The sequence below is a fragment of the Rhinopithecus bieti genome, unplaced genomic scaffold, assembly GCF_001698545.2.
Source record: "Rhinopithecus bieti isolate Rb0 unplaced genomic scaffold, ASM169854v2 scaffold_4981, whole genome shotgun sequence".
In the NCBI taxonomy this organism is placed as follows: domain Eukaryota; kingdom Metazoa; phylum Chordata; class Mammalia; order Primates; family Cercopithecidae; genus Rhinopithecus; species Rhinopithecus bieti.
Genome location: NW_016805130.1, coordinates 190,005 through 212,935, shown reverse-complemented (window position 1 = coordinate 212,935; position 22,931 = coordinate 190,005). Strand labels below are relative to the sequence as shown.

The following is a 22,931-nucleotide window of genomic DNA, read 5'->3' as shown; positions in this document are numbered from 1 at the left end:
TTTTTAGTAGGGACAGGGTTTCACCGTGTTAGCCAGGATGGTCTCCATCTCCTGACCTCGTGATCCACCCGTCTCGGCCTCCCAAAGTGCTGGGATTACAGGCTTGAGCCACCGCGCCCGGCCTGAAGGCATATTTTCTTAAGACAAGTTAGCCATTAATATTCAAAGGCAAACATAAATAAACATACATGTTGGGAAATAAAATTAGAAAAAGTTCTACAGGTGCTTCTTTAGGGAATGTGCACACAAAACATTCATGCTTTGCACACAGAGGGTCACAATCCATTTGCTTTCATTTCCCTTGAACTTCATTTTGTCAAGGAATTCTGGAGTACTAGGTCTTACCTATTATCCCGTCTCAGCTGGTTAGGAGAAGAAACAGGAGAACTGGGCTTTGGAGGTATTGGAGGGTGAACACCTGGTTCCCTTTAAAACAGAAAACAGCAGTTCATTCTCCATGGTAACATGGCAAATTTTAGATCTATTAACTGAATGCATTTATTACCTACATAAAAATATCCTTTGCATCTTACAACCCCCATGTGTGAGGTACTTGAAAGGTCAGACTCCATGGAGCACTAAACTTTAAAGAAGTCAAATATTTAAAAGACGTGTATTTTAAAAGTTTATTTAATCAGGTTCTTGAAAACCCTATCCTCTTTCACTATAGTTTGGACTATCCTATGTTCTTTAAATAGTTCAAAATTTTGCTAGTATATCTAGCTCTATTCATGACATCCAGGTCAGCAGTGCATGAGAACTGTAAATGGTCCTTGGGTATTAACATAAGCTTCTTTGGGGATTATGTCAACTATCAGGCTGCTATGGAAACAGCAAGAAAAGGCTTTAATTTCAGAGACCTCAAGGTAGCATTGATTTGAAACTCTTAACTAAATCTGACTTAAACATTGTCAGCACAGGCCAGTTTGATGCTGACAAAGCATACATATAATCTACTGTCAGCCTAAACTTTCCAATGAAGCACCATGGCAGTCTCTGAGTTGGCAGGACTTAATGACGTAGGAACTGGAGATGGGCAATTTTGTGCACATTTTGGATGGAGTCAGCACCTTACTAGGGTATGTCACTCCCATGTGTTCCCCACCACTACCACCCCAGCAGTTCTCTATTTGTCCTCAACATAAACTCTGTACCTAGTGAAAGAAGCCTCTGATCCTGTGTACCCTTCTGGCTTCCATAGCAAGGTAGGTAAGCATGTGGGTAGGAGTCAGCCTGCCTGAATTGCCAGCTGTGTGGTAATGGGTTAACTTGATTCTGTTTCTTCATCTGTAATAATCCTTCTAATAGGATTGTTGGGGTATTGTCAGGACTGAATGAAATTGTGCTTTTATTCAACAAACATTTATTGGTAGCTTTCTATGTGCAAAGTTCTCTGTGAGCTGGATAATGTCCTCATTCTCAAAGGCTTTCAATATACAAATAAATATATGTCAGAAGAAGAAAAGTGCTGTGCAAATAATAATAATAAAACAGAATAAGGAGATATAGACTGATGGGGTGGGAAGACTATTTTATTTAGAATGGACTGGGAAGGCCTCTCTGTCAGGTGAAATTTGAACCAAGACCTGCAGGAAGTAACAGAGTAAGCCGTGAGGCTATCTGGAGAAAAAGCATATAAATACAGCCATCATTAGCTTAGAGATGGTATTTAATGCTTTAAACTGGCAGAGATCACTAAGGAAGTCAGTGTAAGTAAAGACAAAAAGATGGCCAGGGGTTGGACCTTCAGGCCCTGCAATATTTAGAGGTCAAGAATATGAGATGAAAACAGCAAAAGAATCAGAAGGAGTGGCCAAGAAGGAAACAAGAATAATAGGAGGGCGTGGTATCCCAGAAGCCAAGAGAGAAAAGTTTCACAGAAAGAGTAATTGGCCATTTCAAATGCTGCTGTTAATCAAATAAAAACAAGGACTGGGAAGTTACCCTGGTTTGGCCAACAGAGTGGTCTTTGTAACCCTGATAAGAGCAGTTTTGATGGAACGATGGTGGGGGGGGAAACAAAAACAAAACAAACAAACCAACCATTATACGAGTGGATTTAGGAAAAAATGGGAAGCAAGGAGATAGAGGCATTGAGGCAGTTTGGCAGTAAAGAAGGAAGAGAGAAATGGGTAGCTACTTCAAGGTTGATGGATCGAGGAAGGTTACTACAGCATGTAGATAGGATGACGAGAATGATCCAGTGAATCACTGATGCAGGAGAGTGAGGGGAAATTACTAGACAGATGACTTTGAGAATTGATGGGACCTAAGGCACAGTGGAGTGGCCGATCTTAGATAGAAGTACAGAGGGCTCATTCACAGCAGCAAGAGGGAAAGAACTAGATGGGTATAGCTGGGGTATGTTCATTGACTCAGAGTGGAGAAGGTTCTCTTTTGTTTACTTCTATTTTCTCAGTAAAATAGTAATCAAGATCATTGATTCAAAGTGAGGAGGTTGAGTAGGGGTTAGGGCAGTGTGAGAAAGAAAGAGGGGGAGAAAAATGTGTGAAATGGTTTTCTAGGCAAGCAGAAGAGTAAGTGGACCCAGGAAATGTAATAAGATGATGATGATGATGATGATGATGATGATGATGATGATGATGTACCATTATATAGGGTCATTATGTGCCAGAAACTTTTCTAAGCACTTCACGTATATTAACTAATGTAATCCTCACCGCAATCCCACACATAAGTATTATTCTTCTTCCCATTTTACAGATTAAAACACTGAAGCACAGAACATAAAGATAAATATCTCATGATGATGCAGCTCATAAGGGGCAGAGCTGGGAATCTAAACCGGAAAGTCTGGCTGCATAAACTCTCCACATGCTGTGCTGTCTCTTGAAGGATCCTTGGGCCATACCAATTGCTCAGTTGAGGTTAGTACTCATGGGCTTAAAATCACATTATTTGGCATTGTTTCCTCTTGCCATATTCAACTGGTTGGGGAGGAAGAACAGAATAGACTGAGAGTTGGATTTACCATTAGCCACGTTTACAATTCAGCCAAGTGAGTGCAACAAAGAGAATGATGGCAAAGGAGTGGAAGGGGTCTACAAGGAAGGGGTTACAAATCACGTTATTTGGCATTGTTTCCTCTTGCCATATTCAACTGGTTGGGGAGGAGGAACAGAATAGACTGAGAGTTGGATTTACCATTAGCCACATTTACAATTCAGCCAAGTGAGTGCAACAAAGAGAATGATGGCAAGGGAGTGGAAGGGGTCTGCAAGGAAGGGGTTACAATGGGGGCCGTGGAGTTTGAGATGGGCATGGAGGGAAATGAGAATATGAGTGGTTGGGACTGTGAAAAAACTGGTAGAATTAATGGACTGGTGATTGTGGTGGGGCTGAGCAATTCCTGGAATCAAAGGACTGAAGAGAGTGAGCTGGACAGACAGAAAGCAGGAGCCAGAGAGGGAAAGCTTTGAAGTAGAAGTCTTGTAATTTTGTAGGGTGTGTGATTATTTACAGGGCAAGATCTATCAATGGCTGCAGTAGTGGGAAGGACAAGATCATCGGGCAGGTCACAAAAGTGAGAGATCGGGGAGGGGAAGGATCCTCTGCATGGATTTTGAAATCACCAAGCATTGTGACAAGAGGAGGGTTTGGGAAAGACGGTGAACCTGGTGCTGAAGTCTTCAAAGAATGAGCATGAGTGTCTCAGAGACCTTCAGATGACTCCAGCGAAGAAGAGAAGTTCACAAGGGCATGATTTCAAAGGAGATGGAGAGTTTCAGGGAGGCGGGAGTTAAAATTAACAGAAGGTGGTGATGAGAAGAAACCAGACCCCTCCCTTCCTCCAGACCCTGTGATAGGTCAGTTCAGAGGGAAAACAGCCCTTGCTGAGAGAGAGGCTGTGGAAGCAGGGTCCTCTGGAAGAGCACAACAAAAAGGTGGGAGATCATTCAGAGGGGAGGCTGAAGAGTGGAGGATTTTGGCAATGACAAATGACATGCTCAGCAAGGTGGAGTGGAAGGGTTTGAGAGCTCAGTGTGATATTAGGTTGGGTCAGGTTCAGGGAGGTACAGAGCTCTGTGGAGACGGTCCGGGTGATAAGAAATGACCTGACTGGGGTTTCAATAAGAGACTATGGACATAGGGATGGAGGACATGATGAAATGAGTCTTGAGACCTCTCAGCAGAGTGGTAACGAGGCTGTGGGTGATGGACAGTGGAGCACCAAGCATGGTGGGTTTCTTGGCTCTCATGTTGAAGGTGACATTGAAGCCAGAAGAGGGTGTGCATGCTTGGCTTCCACACAGGAAACAGTAAGTGTCTTTTGCTGTAGTGGTTGTTGTTTTCACCCCACACGACCCCAGCGCTGCAGATGTGACAAACTCTTACCCTTCCTAACACACCCCACCATATTCTGTCCCCGCTGTGGAGCACCTCCTTCTTCCTTTCCCCTGGAAATTCTCTCCTTGCCCTTCAGACTTTGGCTTAGGAGTAACTATCTCCAGGGATATCCAAAGCCATGCTGCGTACATCCCTACATTCCCCCATAACAACCCTATTCACAGCACATATCACACTATTCTGGATTACACATGATATTCTGTTCCCACACTGGACTGAAAGTTCCTAAAAGGACAGTTATATCCCAAGTACTAGGATTGTGTATGACATAAGAATGAAGGAGGAAGTGATTGGCTGTATTTCTTCGGCAGAAAGGAAATGGGTACCAAAGAGGGATTTGCAACTTTCAAAATCTGTGCAAGCTTAGCTTCCTCAGAGAAATCCACTGTCAGTCCCATTAGAGAACACCTACTAGGTGCCAGGTACTTAGCTGAGTCATTGTGTTGTGTGATATTTCTGGAAGAGCAACTTACATGGAAATAGTCTTCCCATCCTGGCTTAGTGGCAGATTCCACAGTATTTTGTTTGTATTGCTACCATCTTCTTTTCTCAGAGAATATTCTTGTGTTGGGTGTATGTATCAAGTGATCTTTAGTCTTTAGAACCTTTAATATATCTGTGTGGATTCATTGGTTACATGCTTTCCTTCCAGAGGCAGAGGAAAGGGGGAAGGAGATGATCAGTCCTGGGTAATAATGAGGCTGTACAGAACACTAGATGTCTGAGGACAGGCAGGAAAGAGGTAACAAGGTGGAAAGGAGGATTACAAAAAGTAGAAATGGGATGGTGCCAAGCTTTACTTATGTTAGAGTCATGCTAATGACATACTCAATTTCTTCCATTTTAAAATGTCTAGGGCCTCAAAGAGGTGGGTAAATATGCATTGCATGGATCAGGGGAGTAGAGGTGAGTAGAAGTAGATCTGAGATGGTCTGGAGAATACACAGGAAAGAGAAAGATGGATATGTGGTTATGAAGGCCAAGAAAAGCGGAGGAGCATGTTTATTTCTGAGGGTGATGCATTTACACCCCTACTGGGCCAGGAGCCAGGCAATGCCACGTTGACTTCCATTTACCTCAAAGGAGCTTTCATTTGCATCACTGCAATGACAGCCACAGATGACAGAACTCAAGCCCTGGGGTGGGGCGGGCAATGAGAGGAGTCATTCATGTCGTGCCAGGAGCATGATGTGATGCCAAGCAGGGGGATTAAAATTGCAAGAGTGAGGCAGGAAGCTGTGGCCAGAATATTTTGAAGAGAAGGAAACAAGAGACATTCATTGGAATGATCCTCATTGAATTCTGCTTTGAGATGCGATGTTTAAGCTCGGGTAAGTTGACCCTGGCTCTCCCCTTCGCCCATCCCCAGACACCTCAAGGCTCCTGCAGGATTTATGCAACCACACTAGTGGCTATCATGATGAGCTTTCAGAAATATAAAAGGTGAATTTCATGAGAAATATGTGAACACTTGCAGACTGTAGCTCAAAGGCCAAAGCTAAAAGAAATAACACTGTAAAGAAAGCTGTCTATATTATTTCATTTCCATATGCTGCTGCAAAGATCACATCTTTCCTCATGGCTTTTTTGCATAACATGCTTGGCTCTGCGACTTCTGTTCTAGTCTGGCTAGACATGTGAACATGTCTATTACTGCAGCACAAATCTAGGTTGAACAAAGAATCATTGTCTCTAATATTTAACTGTGAATTTTGTTTTCCCTTTTCATTGTGCTTAGCCAGGGTTTCAAACTGGTCTTTCTGAGGTTAAATCCTTGCTTTTTTCTCTATATCATACTGTAGAGAACCAATTCTTTTCCAGGTATTTTCACTGCAAATCTATTAAAAATTGATCGATCTGAAATATTTCCTTGCCCAAGGAAGGAGCCATTTGCTCAAAAAGCACTTACTCCACAATTGCCCAAGTTATAATGTTAGGACACATAACAGTATATTAGATGTAATTAGCCAGTCAAAGACAAGAAAAGATGTAGTCCATGCCTTCAAAGAGCTTGGAGAATGCAAGGCACATGTTCAAGAGTGGTTACTGTGATGATGCCTCGCTTTCTAGTGGCCAGTCAGTAAACCGTAACCTAGTAATGGAGCATGCACTGGACCAGAATTCTAGAGATCTAGATTCTAGATTCTAGACTAGCTTTGCCACCAACTTTCTCTTTGACTCTGGAAAAAGCTCGGATTCCCTCCGAAACTCTGGTTATTTGCCTATAAAAGGAAGAGATTGGCCCAGATCTGTGGATGGTAAACCACTACATGACTGAGGGAGGGTGGCGCTATTGCAAGGAATCCTCAACTCCACAAGTACCTTGACGTTCATGTACTGTGCTTTTCAAATGTATGTAGGTGCTGTTGTGGTTAATAAAATTTAAATTTAAGTTGGCTCTATAAGAACATGAGTCAACTTTTATTGGTCAGTAGATACAAAGATACACAAATTCAAGTATTGATAAGTCATAGCAGCTTTTTGTCCTTAGATGTTTTCTCAAAGACATAAAAATATTCCAACTATTATCAAGTGAACTAAAAAAAAAATGTTCGCATTAAAAAGGAGTCTACTCAAAATGGATCACACATCTATATGTCAAACATAAAACTACAAACTTTTAGAAGAAACCAGAAGAAATTTTTGTGATCATTAGTTAGGCAAAGAGTTCTTAAACATAATACCAAAAGCATAATTTATTTAACAAAACTTGATAAATTGGATTTCATTAAATTAAAAAAACACGTTGGCTCTGAAAAGTGCATCGTTAAGAGAATTGAAAAACAAGTCATACACTGGAAAAAATATTTGCTATTCACATACCTGAAAAAGGACTTCCAAGCACAATGTATTTTTTTAAAATTTCAAAACTCAACAATAAGTAAACAAACCAGCAGAAATAAAATCGGCAAAAGATTTAAGATACTTGGGCCAGGCAGGGTGGTTCACACCTGTAATCCCAGCACTTTGGGAGTCTGAGGCAGGAGGATCATCTGAGGTCAGGAGTTCAAGACCAGCCTGGCCAACATGGTGAAACCCTGTCTCTACTAAAAATACAAAAAATCAGCCAGGCATGGTGGCACACACCTGTAGTCCCAGCTACTCAGGAGGCTGAGGCATGAGAATCACTTGAACCCAGGAGGCGGAGGTTGCAGTGAGCTGAGATCACACCACTGCACTCCAGCCTGGGCAACGGAGTGAGACTCCGTTTCAAAAAAAAAAAAAAAAAATTTAACAGATACTTCACCAAGGAAGATACACAGATGACAAACAAACACATGCAAACATATGAAAAGGGTGTATGTCATGGGTGATTCCATTTATATGACATTCTGCATATAGCTAAGAGAGGAGACAGAGAGATGAGAGGACAAAGACGGGCTGCCAAGTATGAAGACAGTCCCAAGCAAAATGCTGGTCCTTTCACCCCCATCCCCTACTCCCATTGTCCTCTCCCAAACCCTATGCCACAGCATGTCCCCATCACCTATACTTCACAGTCAGGCCTCCCTGCCTCCCAGTCTTCTTCCTCCAAAGCCATCTTCCACTCCCCTCCACACAATGCAAGCCTCCATTCCCTCAGGATGCTCTAATCCTGCCCAGTTTTAGCAGGAAAGAAACCTGATTTACATAATTGACACTAAGATTTGAATGACCAGAGATAGCCCCTTTAATCTGTCATGCTTCTAATTGAGGTGAAATTTACAGTCTCTAGTCGATAGAACTTTCAGCAATACTACTAAATGGTGAAATAATTTTTTTTTAAAAATCAAATTATTTGTTTTTTATGATTGGAGCAAGGTGACGTTTTTGAGAGTGCTTGACCCTAGGTATCCTGATTCTCACAGCTTCTTTCTCTATCCTACTTTTGAACCTGGAGCTTCCCTGTTTTCTCATATTTCCAGGAGCTCCCCTGCCAGGGGCAGAGGCAACAGGGGCTCCAAGAGAGGGAGGGGAGGTGGGAACCTGGGTTGGGCAAAGCAGGGATGCTTTGTACTTGTTGTTTGAATGTATGAGTTACTTCAAACTAGTGTTAGGGAATCAGGGACTGTCTAAGTTGTTCCCATAGGACTGAAGAAACTATAATTCATGATAAAGGTTAAGACCTTCATTTACAGATTCTGAATTAGGTTTCTCCTTGTTCTGTTCAAACTACACATTTAAAAATAATAAACTTAAACTCAGGCTAATATTTTAATTATTTTGAATGTTTAGAATGAGCAATCTAGGCATTCAGGTAAGATTTTTAAATTACTGTATTTTGATATTTTATTGCGTGTCATAGAATCTTAATTTCTACAAAAGAGATTCCAGTTAATATAAAATTTTTTTGTTGAGATAAAAATGAGATGGATGTATTGCTTTTATTTAGCATGACATCAAACTTTGTAGAAGATTTGGTACCAATAGAGTTAAAAATGTTGCAGCATAATTAGAAAGGTTACATTTTACCATTTATAGTTACAGACAGAAAAATATAACTGTAGTGCAAGGTTGCCATGGCAACTCACTTCTCAATCAGGATATTTTTTTCCTCCTCCAAGTCTACCAATCAGCTAACGGGAAGTGAAATAACCACTGAAGGAGAAGAGGTCGAAACAAATAAGGATGAGAAATTATGTAGAAAATATTTATATGGTAATTTTCCTAGATGCGTTTCTACTGCTTTATCAAATATTATTTCCTTTTCTATCTTTAAAAATGATTCCAGAAAAAAAAAGCACATTCATTTCTAGTGGTGGCTTCATTATTGTTCCTAAATGAGAATAATGAATAACATTCATAAATATTCATACTGTCTGTTAAGCAAGTACTTTAGCTTGGCTTCCATGAGGTTCTTAAATGAGCTTTACATGTCATTTAACCACTGAATCTCCAAGTCACCTAAATACACAGTCAAAATCATTTGAATTTATCATAAACAGAATACAAAAATTTAATGGTAGGTTCTGAAATCAGAAAGAAATTCGACTTTCCAGAACTGTTATTTCTCTAGTTCCTTGTGATGAACCTGAATATTTCTCCAGATGGCTCCTATTATTCCCTCCATTGGCTCACGTCCGGCAAATGTTACCACTCTTTTAAAAGTCTCAGAGACAAGAAAGTGTTTAAGAACTTGAAAAATGAAGACATCCCCAAGTGTTTGCTGACACACTGCTTTTCCTCAGGCTTTCAGGCATATCATAAAACAAAAGAAGTGGGAAGAGGGGAACATGGCTCTGACTTTCTAGTAATTTTCTACATTGATGACACTTGCACTTTCTTTTGTACATATTCCAAATCTACGGCATATGGTCAGAGCTCAGATTACATAACAGCACAACATTAACTCTGAAAACAAACATGATATTCTAAAAAGGTACTTAGGCTCACCACAAATTATGAGTGGATACCTGCGCATAGTGTCTTACATTAAAAGACATTTTCCCACATAATATCAGATTTGGAATTACTGGATTTCCTGCTATCACTAAACATAATTGATAAAGTATAAATGCAGAGAATGTCCCATGGATGGGAAGCCCATAGTTCTACGCATACAAATACACTCACATAGACATGCCCATATACGCTGTACTCTCTGGCACTGGAACTTCGCTCCTCCTCTCCTTTCTGCCTGAAACGCCTCTATCCATACCTCCCCTTTGCATCTGGCTTACTCTTGCTTGTTCTTTAAGGCTTACCTCTGGCATTGCCTCTTTTGAGCCTACTCTACTCCAGATACAATGTCTACTGCCTCCCTCTCCACACTCCACATATTTTGTGGCTACCTTGACCTTTGTATTTATCATACTCCCGAGGACCCTCCCTTGGTGAGGGCCAGCCTTCATGTTTAACAATTCTGGCTCAAAATGACTCCCTGCTAGAAGGTGAGTTTTCTCTCTGTACTCCTTGCATCTAGCAAAGTGTTTTTTTTTTAGCACATAGCCAGAGCTCGACAATTGTTTTGGAAAGGGAAAGAGACAGAGACAAGGAGAAACAGACAGGGAGAGAGAGAGGTGTTACTTAGCACATAGAATACAGCACAACTACAAAAAGACAAATAAGATAACAGGTTGAGGGAAATTCATTGTCTAGTAGATACGAAGAAATATTAAAATAATCGATCAGTCAATATGTACTTATTGACAAACTACTATGGATAAATTTACTTGATGATTCAAAGAGTTATAAGATGATGCCATTTAGTTGATGAGTACACTGCAATAGTAAGCGACGTGTCAAAGTAATGCACAGTTAATTGCTAAATGATAATCGAAGATGATAAGCCTTCTGAGTCCAAATGACAAAAGTCACACCTTAGGGTGTGAAAGCTTTGGGGAGGAAGTAAAATTCATGCCAGACTTTTTGAAGGATGGCTTGGTTTGAGATGGTAGAATCCATTGACCCGCACTGCCTTCACCCTATCTACCTCTCATTACACCTTACCTTTACCATGTAACCTTAGTCCCCCACCACACCTGATGTATAGATACACATCAAAGTTCCACTTCCATTTTCTTCTCATTTAATATTTTCTCAACAGGTGTCTTTACTCTATAAAGATACTACATTTTAAATCCCTGGGTTCATCCCCAAATTGGATCTTCAGAAACTGCCTTTTACCGGAGCACATTCCTTCCTCCCCTCTAGGTGTTTATCTTTGCTTGGGAATCACTGACACAAATATATCCCGCCAGTGTCCCAGACTCTACCTGCTCAAAACAAAGCACAGTGTCAGCTGCTTAAGACCAATTATGTACTCCCCATTCTGCTCCTATTTCTTCCCACATTGATTAGTGGCATTACTATGCTTAAAATCACCCTGGGCTTGAAAACCTAGCATTGTGTAATTTCTCTCCTTCTCCCAAATCCCACACTCCTATGGGGACCTGATCTCTGAGTTCCCTGCTAGAAGCTCTTCCCACAACATCAGATTTCCCAGAGAAGATGGATGTTCTTCTTATGCCCTCACAGTTGATCTTATGGTATGGTTATTTGTACATTCATATTCTCCAACTTTTGGGGCTATAAAGCTGCTGCCACTTTTCAGAGTTCTCTGCTCTGGGACTCCCATCACGATGCTGAGTGATATCACCTAGACATGAAAGCCCTTTCTCTGATCCCTCCTCCCCCCGGAGTCCCTTCACCCTCCTCCCTTGCTGGGTGGTGGTCTCTTTGCGGTTGCCTTTGGAGGTTCTCATGTGGCGAGTGACTCCCTCAGAAGCAACACCTGTGAAAGCACCAGCCAAATTAGGCTTGTGGTATGCCTCTGCCATCTCATGGTCATATCTTTTTTCTCCATCAGCACCCTAATCCCTGGAACTCACTGCAATGATGATTAAATAAACACAGTAAGGAACACAAAGAGGTCCATGATAGCTTTGATGTTTTAAGTGTGGGTGTGGCTGAATATTCAACTTACGATAACACAAGAAAAATTTAATTTTAAAAAATAGCATAGAATGCCTCTCAAAAGTGAATATGTCATCGTGTTTGGTTATGACAATAAGATTCTCTAAGAATAGGCTAGTGCAGGAAGAAAGGAGCTAACCTCCCCGACGTAAGTAGTTAACAGGAACTAGGGGCTGGAGAGCGAATGGAAGAAAGGAGTGAGGGGTTGTTGAGGAAAACAGCAGCAGGTGAAGGCCTGCAGAGAAATACCAGCCAACAAGAAATGCCCAATAACAGGGATGGCCAAAGAATTTATGAACAGGGATTTCCAATATTTCATTTTACATAGTTTGGTGTAGGCTTCGGCAATATGTTGCTACCACTCCCACCATCCCATATCTTTACTAAGATTTTATACAAGTGGCATTTGGACACATCAAGGAAACTATAGCTGGTTTAGTGTGGAAGTGAGAGAACAGGACAGAGGTAAGTCGGAAGTCAAATACTGAAGGGAAATCAGATCAAAACGTGGTGATACGGTTTGCCTCTCTGTCCGCACCCAAATCTCACCTCGAATTGTAGTACCCATGGGCCCCTGAGTCAAGGGTGGGACCAGGTGGAGGTGATTGGATTATGGGGGCAGTTTACCCCATGCTGTTCTAGTGATAGTGAGTGAGTTCTCAGGAGGTTTGATGGTTTTATAAGCGTCTGGTATCTTCCCCTGCTTGCCTTCATCCTGCCACCCTGTGAAGAAGGCTCCTGCTTCTCCTTTGCCTTCCTCCATGGTCATAAGTTTCCTGAGGCCTCCCCAGGAAGGTGGAACTGTGAGTCAATTAAATCTCTTTCCTTTATGAATTACCCAGTGCCAGGTATTTCTTCATAGCAGTGTTGGAACAGACTAATACACATGGCCATGCCCTTTCTCACCAGTTCTATTCAAGAGAGTATTGGAAGTTCTGACCAGGGCAATCCGGTAAGAGAAACAAATAAAGCATATTTGAATAGAAAGAGAGGAAGTCAAATTGTTTTTGTTTGCAGATGACATGATCCTATATCTAGAAAACCCCATCGTCTCAGCCCAAAATCTTCTTAGGCTGATAAGCAACTTCAACAAAGTCTCAGGATACAAAATCAATGTGCAAAAATCGCTAGCATTCCTATACACCAACAACAGGCAAGCAGAGAGCCAATTATGAATGAACTCCCATTTACAATTGCTATAAAGAGAATAAAATACCTAGGAATACAGCTAACACGGGAAGTGAAGGACCTCTTCAAGGAGAACTACAAACCACTGCTCAAAGAAATCAGACAGGACACAAAAAAATGGAAAAACATTTCATGTTCATGAATAGGAAGACTCAATATTGTGAAAATGGCCATAGTGCCCAAAGTAATTTAGAGAGTCAATGTTATTCCCATTAAACTATCATTACAGGAGAATGAGATAGGAGACCGGGTTAGGATGAAGAAGGATGGATTTCATTTTGAACACATTGAGTTTCTGGTGTCTTTGAGACAGTGGGCAGTGGGCTACCCAAAGGCAACTCAGAGAAGAGATCTGGAGCAGATATAAATGAAGAAGTGGAGAGCACACAAATGGCCACTGAAACCCTGGATCTGGATGCTGCTGTTGAAAGGCAGAGCACAGAACAGGAGGAGAAGAAAGAGGGACTTGGAGCCTTTAGGAGCATCAACATTTAATGGCTTGGTAGAAAATGATGAGGAAGCTGAGGAGACTAAGGAAGAAGGGCTGAGAAATCGAAAAAGAAAGAAAATCCAGAAGAGCGTGTTGGGGGAGTGTGCTGGGTCTCGAAACACAACAAGAGAGATTTGATAAGGGCATAAAGAGTCAGTGGTGCCCTTTGAAGGGTGACTTGGTCATACAGACTGATATGAGCAATGTCATCAGTGACTTAGGGAAAGCTGTTTCCTAATGAACTAATGGTGATAGCAACCAGTAAATGGAGATGAAAAGCAGCATCAACTCTTCTGAGAACGTTGGCCAAGATGGAAAGAGAGGAAGGGTGTCAGCTGAGTAGGTCTGTAATATTAGGCTATCAAATTTTTAGGAGCTATATTTTTTAAGATGGAAGAGGTTTGAACATGGAAAATGGGGAAACCAGTGAAGCAGGACTTTGATCAGAGAGGTAGGAGGAGAGACAGAGGAATGTAACAAGGAACAACAGTTATAAAGCTAAAATTCTGATTCAGTCTTGATTAAAATGAAAATAAAACATGCTCTGATAAGAAGACTTCAAAGGATAATCTGCTTGGCATATCTTGATAATTCAAAACACTGTATTGGTTATTTCCATTCTTAGCAAGAGAAGAAAGAAGACAGAAAACATCAATATCCCAGTGGTTGAAATCACAATGACCAAGAAGCAAGCTTGGAAATCAGCTGGAAGGGCCAAAGGTTTTATTTAAGTTAAAAACTTTACATGCCATGTCTTGCTGTCATGAATTACAGCTACTCTCTTGAACATTTACAAAAATAGGACAAGAGGCTTTCAAAGATATTCAAGTCTTAACTCCAAAATTTTGTTTGATCACCCAGGTCTGAACTCTCTCATTGGGTAACTAATGTATACTATACATAAAATGACACTTCTCAGAAAAATTTCATTTTTTCTTTAGCTATAAAATATGATAATTTTAAAAAACTCTCTTTTCTCATTTCAGCTCTACTTAACCTCACCAGCCTTGTGTTAATTATAAACATATAATTACATGTAAGTATAGTTATAGATGTAGATGTAGGAATAGATATATTAATTATAGAGATAGACTAACATAGTTATAGGCATAGATATACATTTAAACAAAGGTATGATATTATGAGCTCTTCTGTTGTTAAAAAAAGTTTAAGACCTTTTGGGTGTGGTTTACATTGTGCTTGTAATAGATTTTAATCAAAACACAATACAACACAAGTTTCTAATCTGAACTTGATTTCTTCCAAAGTATAAATTAAGAAAGAACAAATGAGAGTTGGGATAACCCATGGTGTTAAGGGCTACAGAGAGGACAAGGGAGGAAATTCTAGGAAAAGGACTCATTCCTGGATGACAGGGGAGTTTGATGGTCTTTTCAATTGTGCTGCACAGAAAAAGATGTATGGGAGAAAATGAAATTTCAGGGAAAGATTAGGTGGTGAAAAAAAGCTCACAAAACTAAGAACAGAAAAAGTGAGGGTGTCAGTCTTAAGTGAAAATTCTTCTGGAGAAGATGGGAGGGGAGAGAAAAGGGGGAGAGGTGAACACCAGTGTATTAGTGAAAGATAAAGGAAACGTTTAACATTGAGCTATTAGCTAGTGTTATCAATCATAGCCCCTCATTTTTATCTGTTTTTGACCTATTTTCATTTTCTTTGGGCTCCTCTGGGAACAAAGATATCTTTGTGAAGCCTTTACTCCCTTTCATCATTTAATAATTGCTTCTATTTTTCAGCATTTACTAAAAAGGCTGTTTCTCAGCCCTGGGAATGCACTGGCATTAAAGGTGAGAAATAGAAGCTGTACTTTCAGCTCTTTCAAAGAAAACCACTTCAGAAATCAAAGGCATTGCTATATTGTTATTATTCTCTCCTTCTCCTGAAGGCTTGGCATGACATATTTTTGATGCTCAAAGAGAAGTCTTTTCGTTTAGCCATTATATTAATAATCTGTGACTCTAAAAAAGGAATGGATATATAAATTGATCAACCTAGCCTAATAATCTCCTCTTTCCCTTAGTTCCAGAGCTATGGATCTGAGCCAAGAATCAGAAATAGGAACATTGTAACTCATTTCATCTCCCATGTAAATCACATCCAGCAATGCATAAATTGTGAGGGAGGGCAGAGAGCCAAGCCCCATCAGCTCTGTGCAAACAGATCCACAACCTCAACAGGCGTTGATAGCATGAGATGTTAATTCATCCACGTTTTTACAATATTATATAACCAGTTGCTTTTTATAATGATATTGGAATAATGAATAATTGGAATGATGAGTTGAGGACAAATATGAAGTTATTTTAAAAATAGGTAATAAATAGATCTAAGAAAAGTACCAGTTATTCTCTATCAAGACAAAAATGGATGGATCTTAACAATACTCAGAAAAAATAATAACTAGGAGAACTCCTAGTTAACATTTTCCCCACTTAGATAGCTCCTTATATCAAAGGTATCACCCATAAGAAGTATCTAATAACAGCCTGAGGGGAAAGAATGTTTTAAACTCCAAATGTAATTCATACATGGCAGTTCATGTAATTGGAAGTCATCTGTAAATGAGCAGGTTCTAAAATAAAACATTGTAACAGCAGGTGAATGTGACTCCAAGTTGTGACTGCTCAACATGTTATAGAAATATAATTTGATTTAGTTATAGATGGATAGACAGATAGACAAACAGATAGATAGACAGAGATAGGATGGATAGATAGATAGATAGATAGATAGATAGATAGATAGATGTAATGATAGGTATAAAAAAAGTAACTCGAGCTCTTTCTATTGACCAACTAGAGTTTATTTACATCCTTATAGATCTCACTCAAATTATTGCAAAATACATGTATTTCTAAATATATCCATTACTTGGAAATGAAAGAGACAGAAGTCTGCACGGTAGATAAAAATTTTATAAAATAAGCCAATCTAATATTAAATGAGCACATAGTTTAATAGAATTTTGTTTTCCAATAGTCAGAATTAGAAAAACTGATCCCATTGAAACATGAGAATATTCTAGAAGTTGAGACATAAAAACATCTTTGGATACCTGAAGAGTAAACTAAATAGAAGACCTGTTTTTGTTTCTGAGTTAGTGATGATATTGATTATAGAGCACGCTTCTTTAAAGACCAGAGTGTAGGTTCTATGTTTTGTTCACTGATATATCCCAAGATCCTAGAATAATATCTGGCACACAGCAGTGTTTATTACATATTTATTACATTGAATTGGTGCTGGCATTCCTAGCATGGAAATAGTAGAATAAGGTGTCCTCCACCTGATCTATCATTTAGTTATAACTATTACTCTCAACAACAACAACAACAAAATTAGAAAACACTCATTTGTCACTTAACGTTTATGAACAACTTGCCACACATAACCTCATCCAGTTCTCCAGGTTCTGCACAGCCTGGAGACAGCTGGGCACCAGGAGCCCACATTGGAACCCCTGTCTGATGCCTGACTCTGTTCTCTCCTGCTGTCACTGTTAAGGATTAAGTAGTGTCCCCTCTGCCCCCAAAATTCACATGTTGAAGTCCTAATCCACAACTCCTCAGAATGTGACCTTGCTTAGAAATAGGGTCATTGTAGATGTAATTAGTTCAGTTAGGATGAGGTCATACTGTAGTAGGATAGACATGATTAGTTGCTTCATAACAAAGGGAAATTTGGACTCAGACGTGCACACAGGGAGAAGGTCATGTGAAGATGAAGGCAGCAATCAGAACAATGCTTGTACCAACTGGGCAATGTCAGTGACTACCAGGAAACCGCCAGAAGTTAGGGGAGCCCTCACAGTCCTCAGAAGGAACCAACCCTGATGAACCCTTGATTATGGACTTCTGGCCTCTAAAACTATGAGGCAATAAATTCCTGTTGTTTAAGCCACCCAGTGGCACTTCGTGGCAGTTTGCAGCACCCAGTTTGTGGCACTCATTTCTTTTGGCTGTAAGTAATCCTAGCAATCTAATGCAGCCACCTACTTACTCCTAGCAGTTTGTCAGATGTCCTACCAGGATACTTGTAGTCCTGAACTTACTCCCACTGGACACCCTCCAGTACAGAGCTGAGAGTTTACGAGATTGCCTCCAATTTATCCCAAAGCATCCACAATTATATGTTGTCGATGTCTGACATGTTCTTCCATCTAATGGCACAGCAATTATGCCCGACACCTTTCCCTTACCGTCTCCTGGTTCCTGTGCTTGAAGAGGCATTGTAACCTGGAGGGGGCGGTGGAAACCAGGACTGCCTGTTAAGAAACGACACAGTAATAAACATGGTGCTTGAAAGGCTGATCCCACCCACATGTCTGAAAATAATTTGACAGTTAAAAAGACAATGAGATTATACCAAGCCTTGGAAGTAAAATGAACACTATTTCATAAATGAAATAGGAAGTAACTGTCCTATATTCTAGGCTATCTGTTCCTCCAAGTAAACTTCTTTTCTCATTTCCTTTGGCACTAAGTAATGTGGACATTTCTTTTAAAAATAAATCTAAAGCAAACCTAGAAAATAATGACAATTGTTAAATCTAGATAGTAAATTCATATATGTTTATCATGTTATTCTCCCTGTTTTTTTTGCATGTCTGAACTACACAACAGAAATAACAATCTTACACTCTACTCAAAATACATATAGTTTTACTTTTATTTTTATTTTTGAGACGGAGTTTCACTCTTGTCACCCAGGCTGGAGTGCAGTGGCGCAATCTTGGCTCACCACAACCTCCACCTCCCAGGTTCAAGCAGTTCTCCTGCCTCAGCCTCCCAAGTAGCTGGGATTACAGGTGCCCACCACCATGCCCGGCTAATTTCGTATTTTTTAGTAGAGACGGGGTTTCTCCATGTTGGTCAGGCTGGTCTCAAACTCCCGACCTCAGGTCATCCACCCACTTGGGCCTCCGAAAGTGCTGGGATTACAGGAGTGAGCCACCACGCCCAGCTTCAAAATATAATTTTTTAAAAACTGTGGGCCAGGTGCAGGGGCTCACGCCTGTAATCCCAGCACTTTGGGAGGCCAAGGCAGGTGAATCACCAGGTCAGGAGCTCAAGACCAGCCTGGCAAAAATGGTGAAACCCCGTCTCTACTAAAAATACAAAAATTAGTTGGGCGTGGTGGCATGTGCCTATACTCCCAGCTACTCGGGAGGTTGAGGCAGAGAATTGCTTAAACCCGGGAGGCAGCAGTTGCAGTGAGTCAAGATCACGCCATTGCACACTCTGTTTCCAAAAAAAAAAAAAGAGAAAGAAAGAAAAGAAACTGATAGAAAACTCTGACAAGTAAGAATATTGAAAGTGTAAGTGAATATCATAGCAGCACTAGCTTCAGTTCTAACCTCAATTAGAAAGATGTCCTCACATCACTAGGTCATAATTTTAGTTGGTAGCAATAGCTAAGCAGAAAGACCAAGATACGAACGAAAACTGAAGATATTCAGATGAGAACGGTATGCACTACAGAAGAAAAGGCAGACAGGAAAGCTGGCCTTAAATTGTTTAAGTAGGTCTCTTCTCTGAGCCACTGCAGAGCTGAACTAAGACAAGTTACGAGTCACTCAAGGCAGATCCCAGCTCCAGATAAGGAATAGATGCTACCCAGGAGAGCAAGTCAAAGATGTGTCCCAAAATAATGAGAGTCTTATTGCTGGCTTCAGTGACCCTGAATTATGCCCAAAATGTCAGAGGAAAGATTCTTGCACTAGGTAGGAGATTGAACTGACTATCCTAAAATTTCTCTTTCAAACTTAGGAATCTGTTTTTACCAGGCAAAGGGTCAAGGGGCATGAAATTTGGGTTCAAGGGAAAGATGAATCACATTTCTGAGACTTTGCAGCCTCAACTAGAATTTTGTTGAAGGAAAAAAATAGAATCAGTCATTTTTCTCCAGCAGCACCATGGCAATGTCAGCCGGTCCATCAACAAACATTGAGTACCTACCCTGTACAGAGCCTGGACCCAGGTACAGACAGGGAAATTGAGAAAATTTAAAAACATTGATGTTTGTAAATGCTTATTTTCCATTTGCATCACAATTCATAGCCCTGGGGTTTTTTCAACATGCAAACCTCTCTTCCACCATCAGGTTCTGTCTCATGAAGTATATTTGGTCACCACTGGTCCAACTACTCCTCCGTGCCTGGTAATTACATAGGACTCAGCACCAGCAGAATGTGGGAGACCATGCAAAGGAGGTCGGTGGAGGAGGCAAGAATCAAACAAATACAGATGGATGTCTCCAGAAAGGGTCTTTGACTCTGCATTTGGAAGCAAGACCAGCCCAATCCACAGAGTGGAGGCAGCATCTCCACATACAGGCCTGTTTCAGGAGCATGGCAGCATGTGGCCCTACATTCATCATTATTTCAGGTTAAGGCATTCCCAGCAGCAACTCTCCATGAAACATGCTACCTCAAGTAGTTTGCCTTTTAACATGTGAGCTCTATCATCTAAAACATTTCCAGAAATTCAAGGCCCTAAAGGAACTGAAAACAAGACTCTACATTTGAGAAAGAGATTGTTGGGGGAAAGAGCTGAAGTTCGGGAACAGCAGAATGTAGATGCTGGATCCCCGCCAAAGAGAGGAGGAAGCTTTCTAATGCTGCCTGGGAGTTTGGTGGATGACTTGCTTCAGAAATTAATAAAGAACAGTCTTTCATAGTATATCAGCAAGAGGCAGACACAGTGAGTTCATTGTACCTCTTCTTTTTTACAGGAGTAGTAGCAGAAGTGGATGCTATGGTGTTGGAGGTGTTTGCATTCAATGAACCGCCAGGTTGCCTGTTTAATGACAAGAACAACAATTAATCACACTCTCAAACTTTTTCATTTCAGCCTACCTTTGAAAAGTCTTAAATTCTACTCATATTCCTGCCTGCTCTCTGTTCATCACAAAATGTTTCACTTGAGGATGGAAAAACAGCCAAAAATCTTCTCCCTTAGTTGACATATTTTAGAAGTTGTCAGGTTCTCACAGAACTAGCTAAAACTAAAGGAATAAAGAAGTGATTCATAAAATGACATTAACTGTCTGAAATTCACACCAATCAATTCTGGCATGCTACAGATTCAGATTTCTTTTATTCCTGTGATTGTATTGTGACTAATTATGTTGCAGTTTTTTGCATTAGAAAAATTTTAAAATCATACCATCTTAAGTCTCTATCTAGCATTTATTCATATATGCAGATCCTCAAAAATGGAAGTGACCCAGGCCCGTTGCAAGCTCTGAGAGGTGTGATCCAGTGTATAAATCACTTTATACATAAATAGGAATTCAAAAATAAAATAAGTTTACAAATATGTCTGATTTGGGCTGCTTGTAACCACCAGTAGTACACTCCAGGGAAAATGTATTTCATTTAAATAGATTTTTAGCTCACCCTATGATTTCCCAACTCAATTTTCTCTGAAGGAGGAGGCGTAGATGTGAAGGGTGGGTAGGGAAGGAAGTGAGATGTGGAGGAAGGGTTAATTATTGTGGGAGTAGAGAGAAGAAAAGTCCTGTGGGGGAAAAAATAAGGAGTCTAGATTTTAATAAAGAAGAAGAAAGAAAGGATCACCTAAGTTTTGTTGTTTGGTTAGAGTAATGATTGGAAATCTTTTTTTCTGCAAAAGTCCAGATAGTCACATTTGGACCTTTGCAGACCATTTTGGTATTGTCTTCTACTACTCAACTCTGCCAGAGCAATAGGGGCATGGCTGTATTCCAATAAAATTGGCCTGAGGTGGTTTTCCCTGGTTTTTCTTGAACACATAAAAAGAAATATACTACAATTAGAAAGAATACATACAACTTTGTTACTTCTGGTGATCTAAACATGGACGTGCTCCTGGTAAAAGAGAAAGAAAGCAAAGTTTGAACAATGAAGAATGAACATTTGCATCTATTTGGAATTATTCTTGAATTTAGAGTTATTAAAAGTTAGACAATGGTGAGAGAAAGAAATAGAAAGTATTATATTTTAATAAATTTCATAAGATCATTTCATGATTTTGTCTCTTGTACTAGAATCCAAAGAATTTTTTTTCTTCTGAAAATTTAGTGTCGTTTAAGCCCAGTGTTTTTATTTGTTGGATTCAGTAATTTTCCTTAACAATAATAATGTAAAATTTGCATTTGCACCTATTTCATAATTTTGCCACCAGGACAACTTAAACAGAAACATAAATGTGGTAAGAATGGTGATTTGGAGCTACTAATGCTCTTGATTTTTAAGCTAAACAACAAGATTTTATTCTAGCCATGCACAGGAGTAATGATTTTACTCCTGAATTTCTGCAATAAAATATAGAGACTAGGAATTTACAGAAAGATATCAAGTAGGATTGAAGAATTGCAAGTACATAGGTAACACTTAGAAAAATATTATACTTGAGCCTTTCCCATAGTTAGTAGATACTGGTACCTATTGGTTAGTTGTTTATCCAAGGTATTGGCCTTATATGTTTTAGCAGCATCATTTCTGTCTGAGATCCTTTATAAAGAAACAAGACAAAAGTCTGAATAAACATTTAAATTGTCAAACTCCTTTCAGACCATTTTCATGCTAGAATAGCTTAACAACATAACCTTTCTCCCATAAAGAGAACTATTTTTCAAGTGTTACATTTTAGAAAATTTTTAAATAAAAAGAAACTACTTATGACAAAATCTACTTATGATGTTGTTTTAATAGAGTTTGAAATTTTTATTTTTTTTATTTTATTTTATTTTATTTTATTTATTTTATTTTTTGAGACAGAGTCTTGCTCTGTCGCCCAGGCTGGAGTGCAGTAGTGTGATCTCAGCTCACTGCAACCTCTGCCCACAGGGTTCAAACTATTCTACTGCTTCAGCCTCCTGAGTAACTGGAACTATAGCCACTCACCCCCACGCCCAGTTAATTTTTGTAGTTTTAGTAGAGAAGATGTTTCACCACGTTGGCCACACTAGTCTTGAACTCTTGACCTCAGGTAACCCACCCGCCTCCACATCCTAAAGTGCTGAGATTACAGGTGTGAGCCACTGCGCCCAGCCTGAAATATTAAAAGTGTTATGCCTTTTGCCTGTTTGTCTTTCTGACTCGTCGAGCATTTAACTCATTAACTATTTTCATTTTCATTATTGTCTAATGATATATCTTGTCAATGACAGTACTTCCTAAGTCAGTGAAAGGTGTCAATGAAATACTTTTTTGTTTTTTTAATGGTTTGTGGCATAAACAATATTATATGTTTGCCAAACACATTTTCTTTTCTTTCTGAGCAATCAGGGAGACCACATTTCCCAACCTTCATTGCAATTAAATTGGGACCATGTGATTGAGCTCTAGACTAAAGAGTGTGGGCAGATGTGTTATCTGTCACTTCCAGACCCATTGTAAAACCTCCTGGTGATCTTCCGTGTTCTTTCTTCCCCCTTCTACTATGGCTTTGGTACGCATGGCAGCATAAAGATGGCAGCATTAAAATAT

At 39.9% G+C, this 22,931-nt stretch overlaps 1 protein-coding gene across 7 annotated transcripts in view; it reads right to left on the bottom strand.

Annotated features, from left to right (window-relative positions):
- The window catches only part of SCEL (sciellin), a 111,538-nt gene that overhangs the window by 58,004 nt on the left and 30,603 nt on the right, over positions 1–22,931 (bottom strand). For 6 of the 7 annotated variants that reach the window (XM_017871210.1, XM_017871211.1, XM_017871216.1 and 3 more), the window contains exons 6-10: positions 21,885–21,953; positions 21,270–21,308; positions 20,176–20,256; positions 17,658–17,723; positions 346–426 (exon numbers count right to left, since the gene is read on the bottom strand). In XM_017871210.1, coding sequence (XP_017726699.1) covers positions 346–426; positions 17,658–17,723; positions 20,176–20,256; positions 21,270–21,308; positions 21,885–21,953 — 336 coding nt within the window. The remainder of the gene's footprint in view (positions 1–345; positions 427–17,657; positions 17,724–20,175; positions 20,257–21,269; positions 21,309–21,884; positions 21,954–22,931) is intronic. The other variant, XM_017871217.1, reaches the window with a different exon arrangement.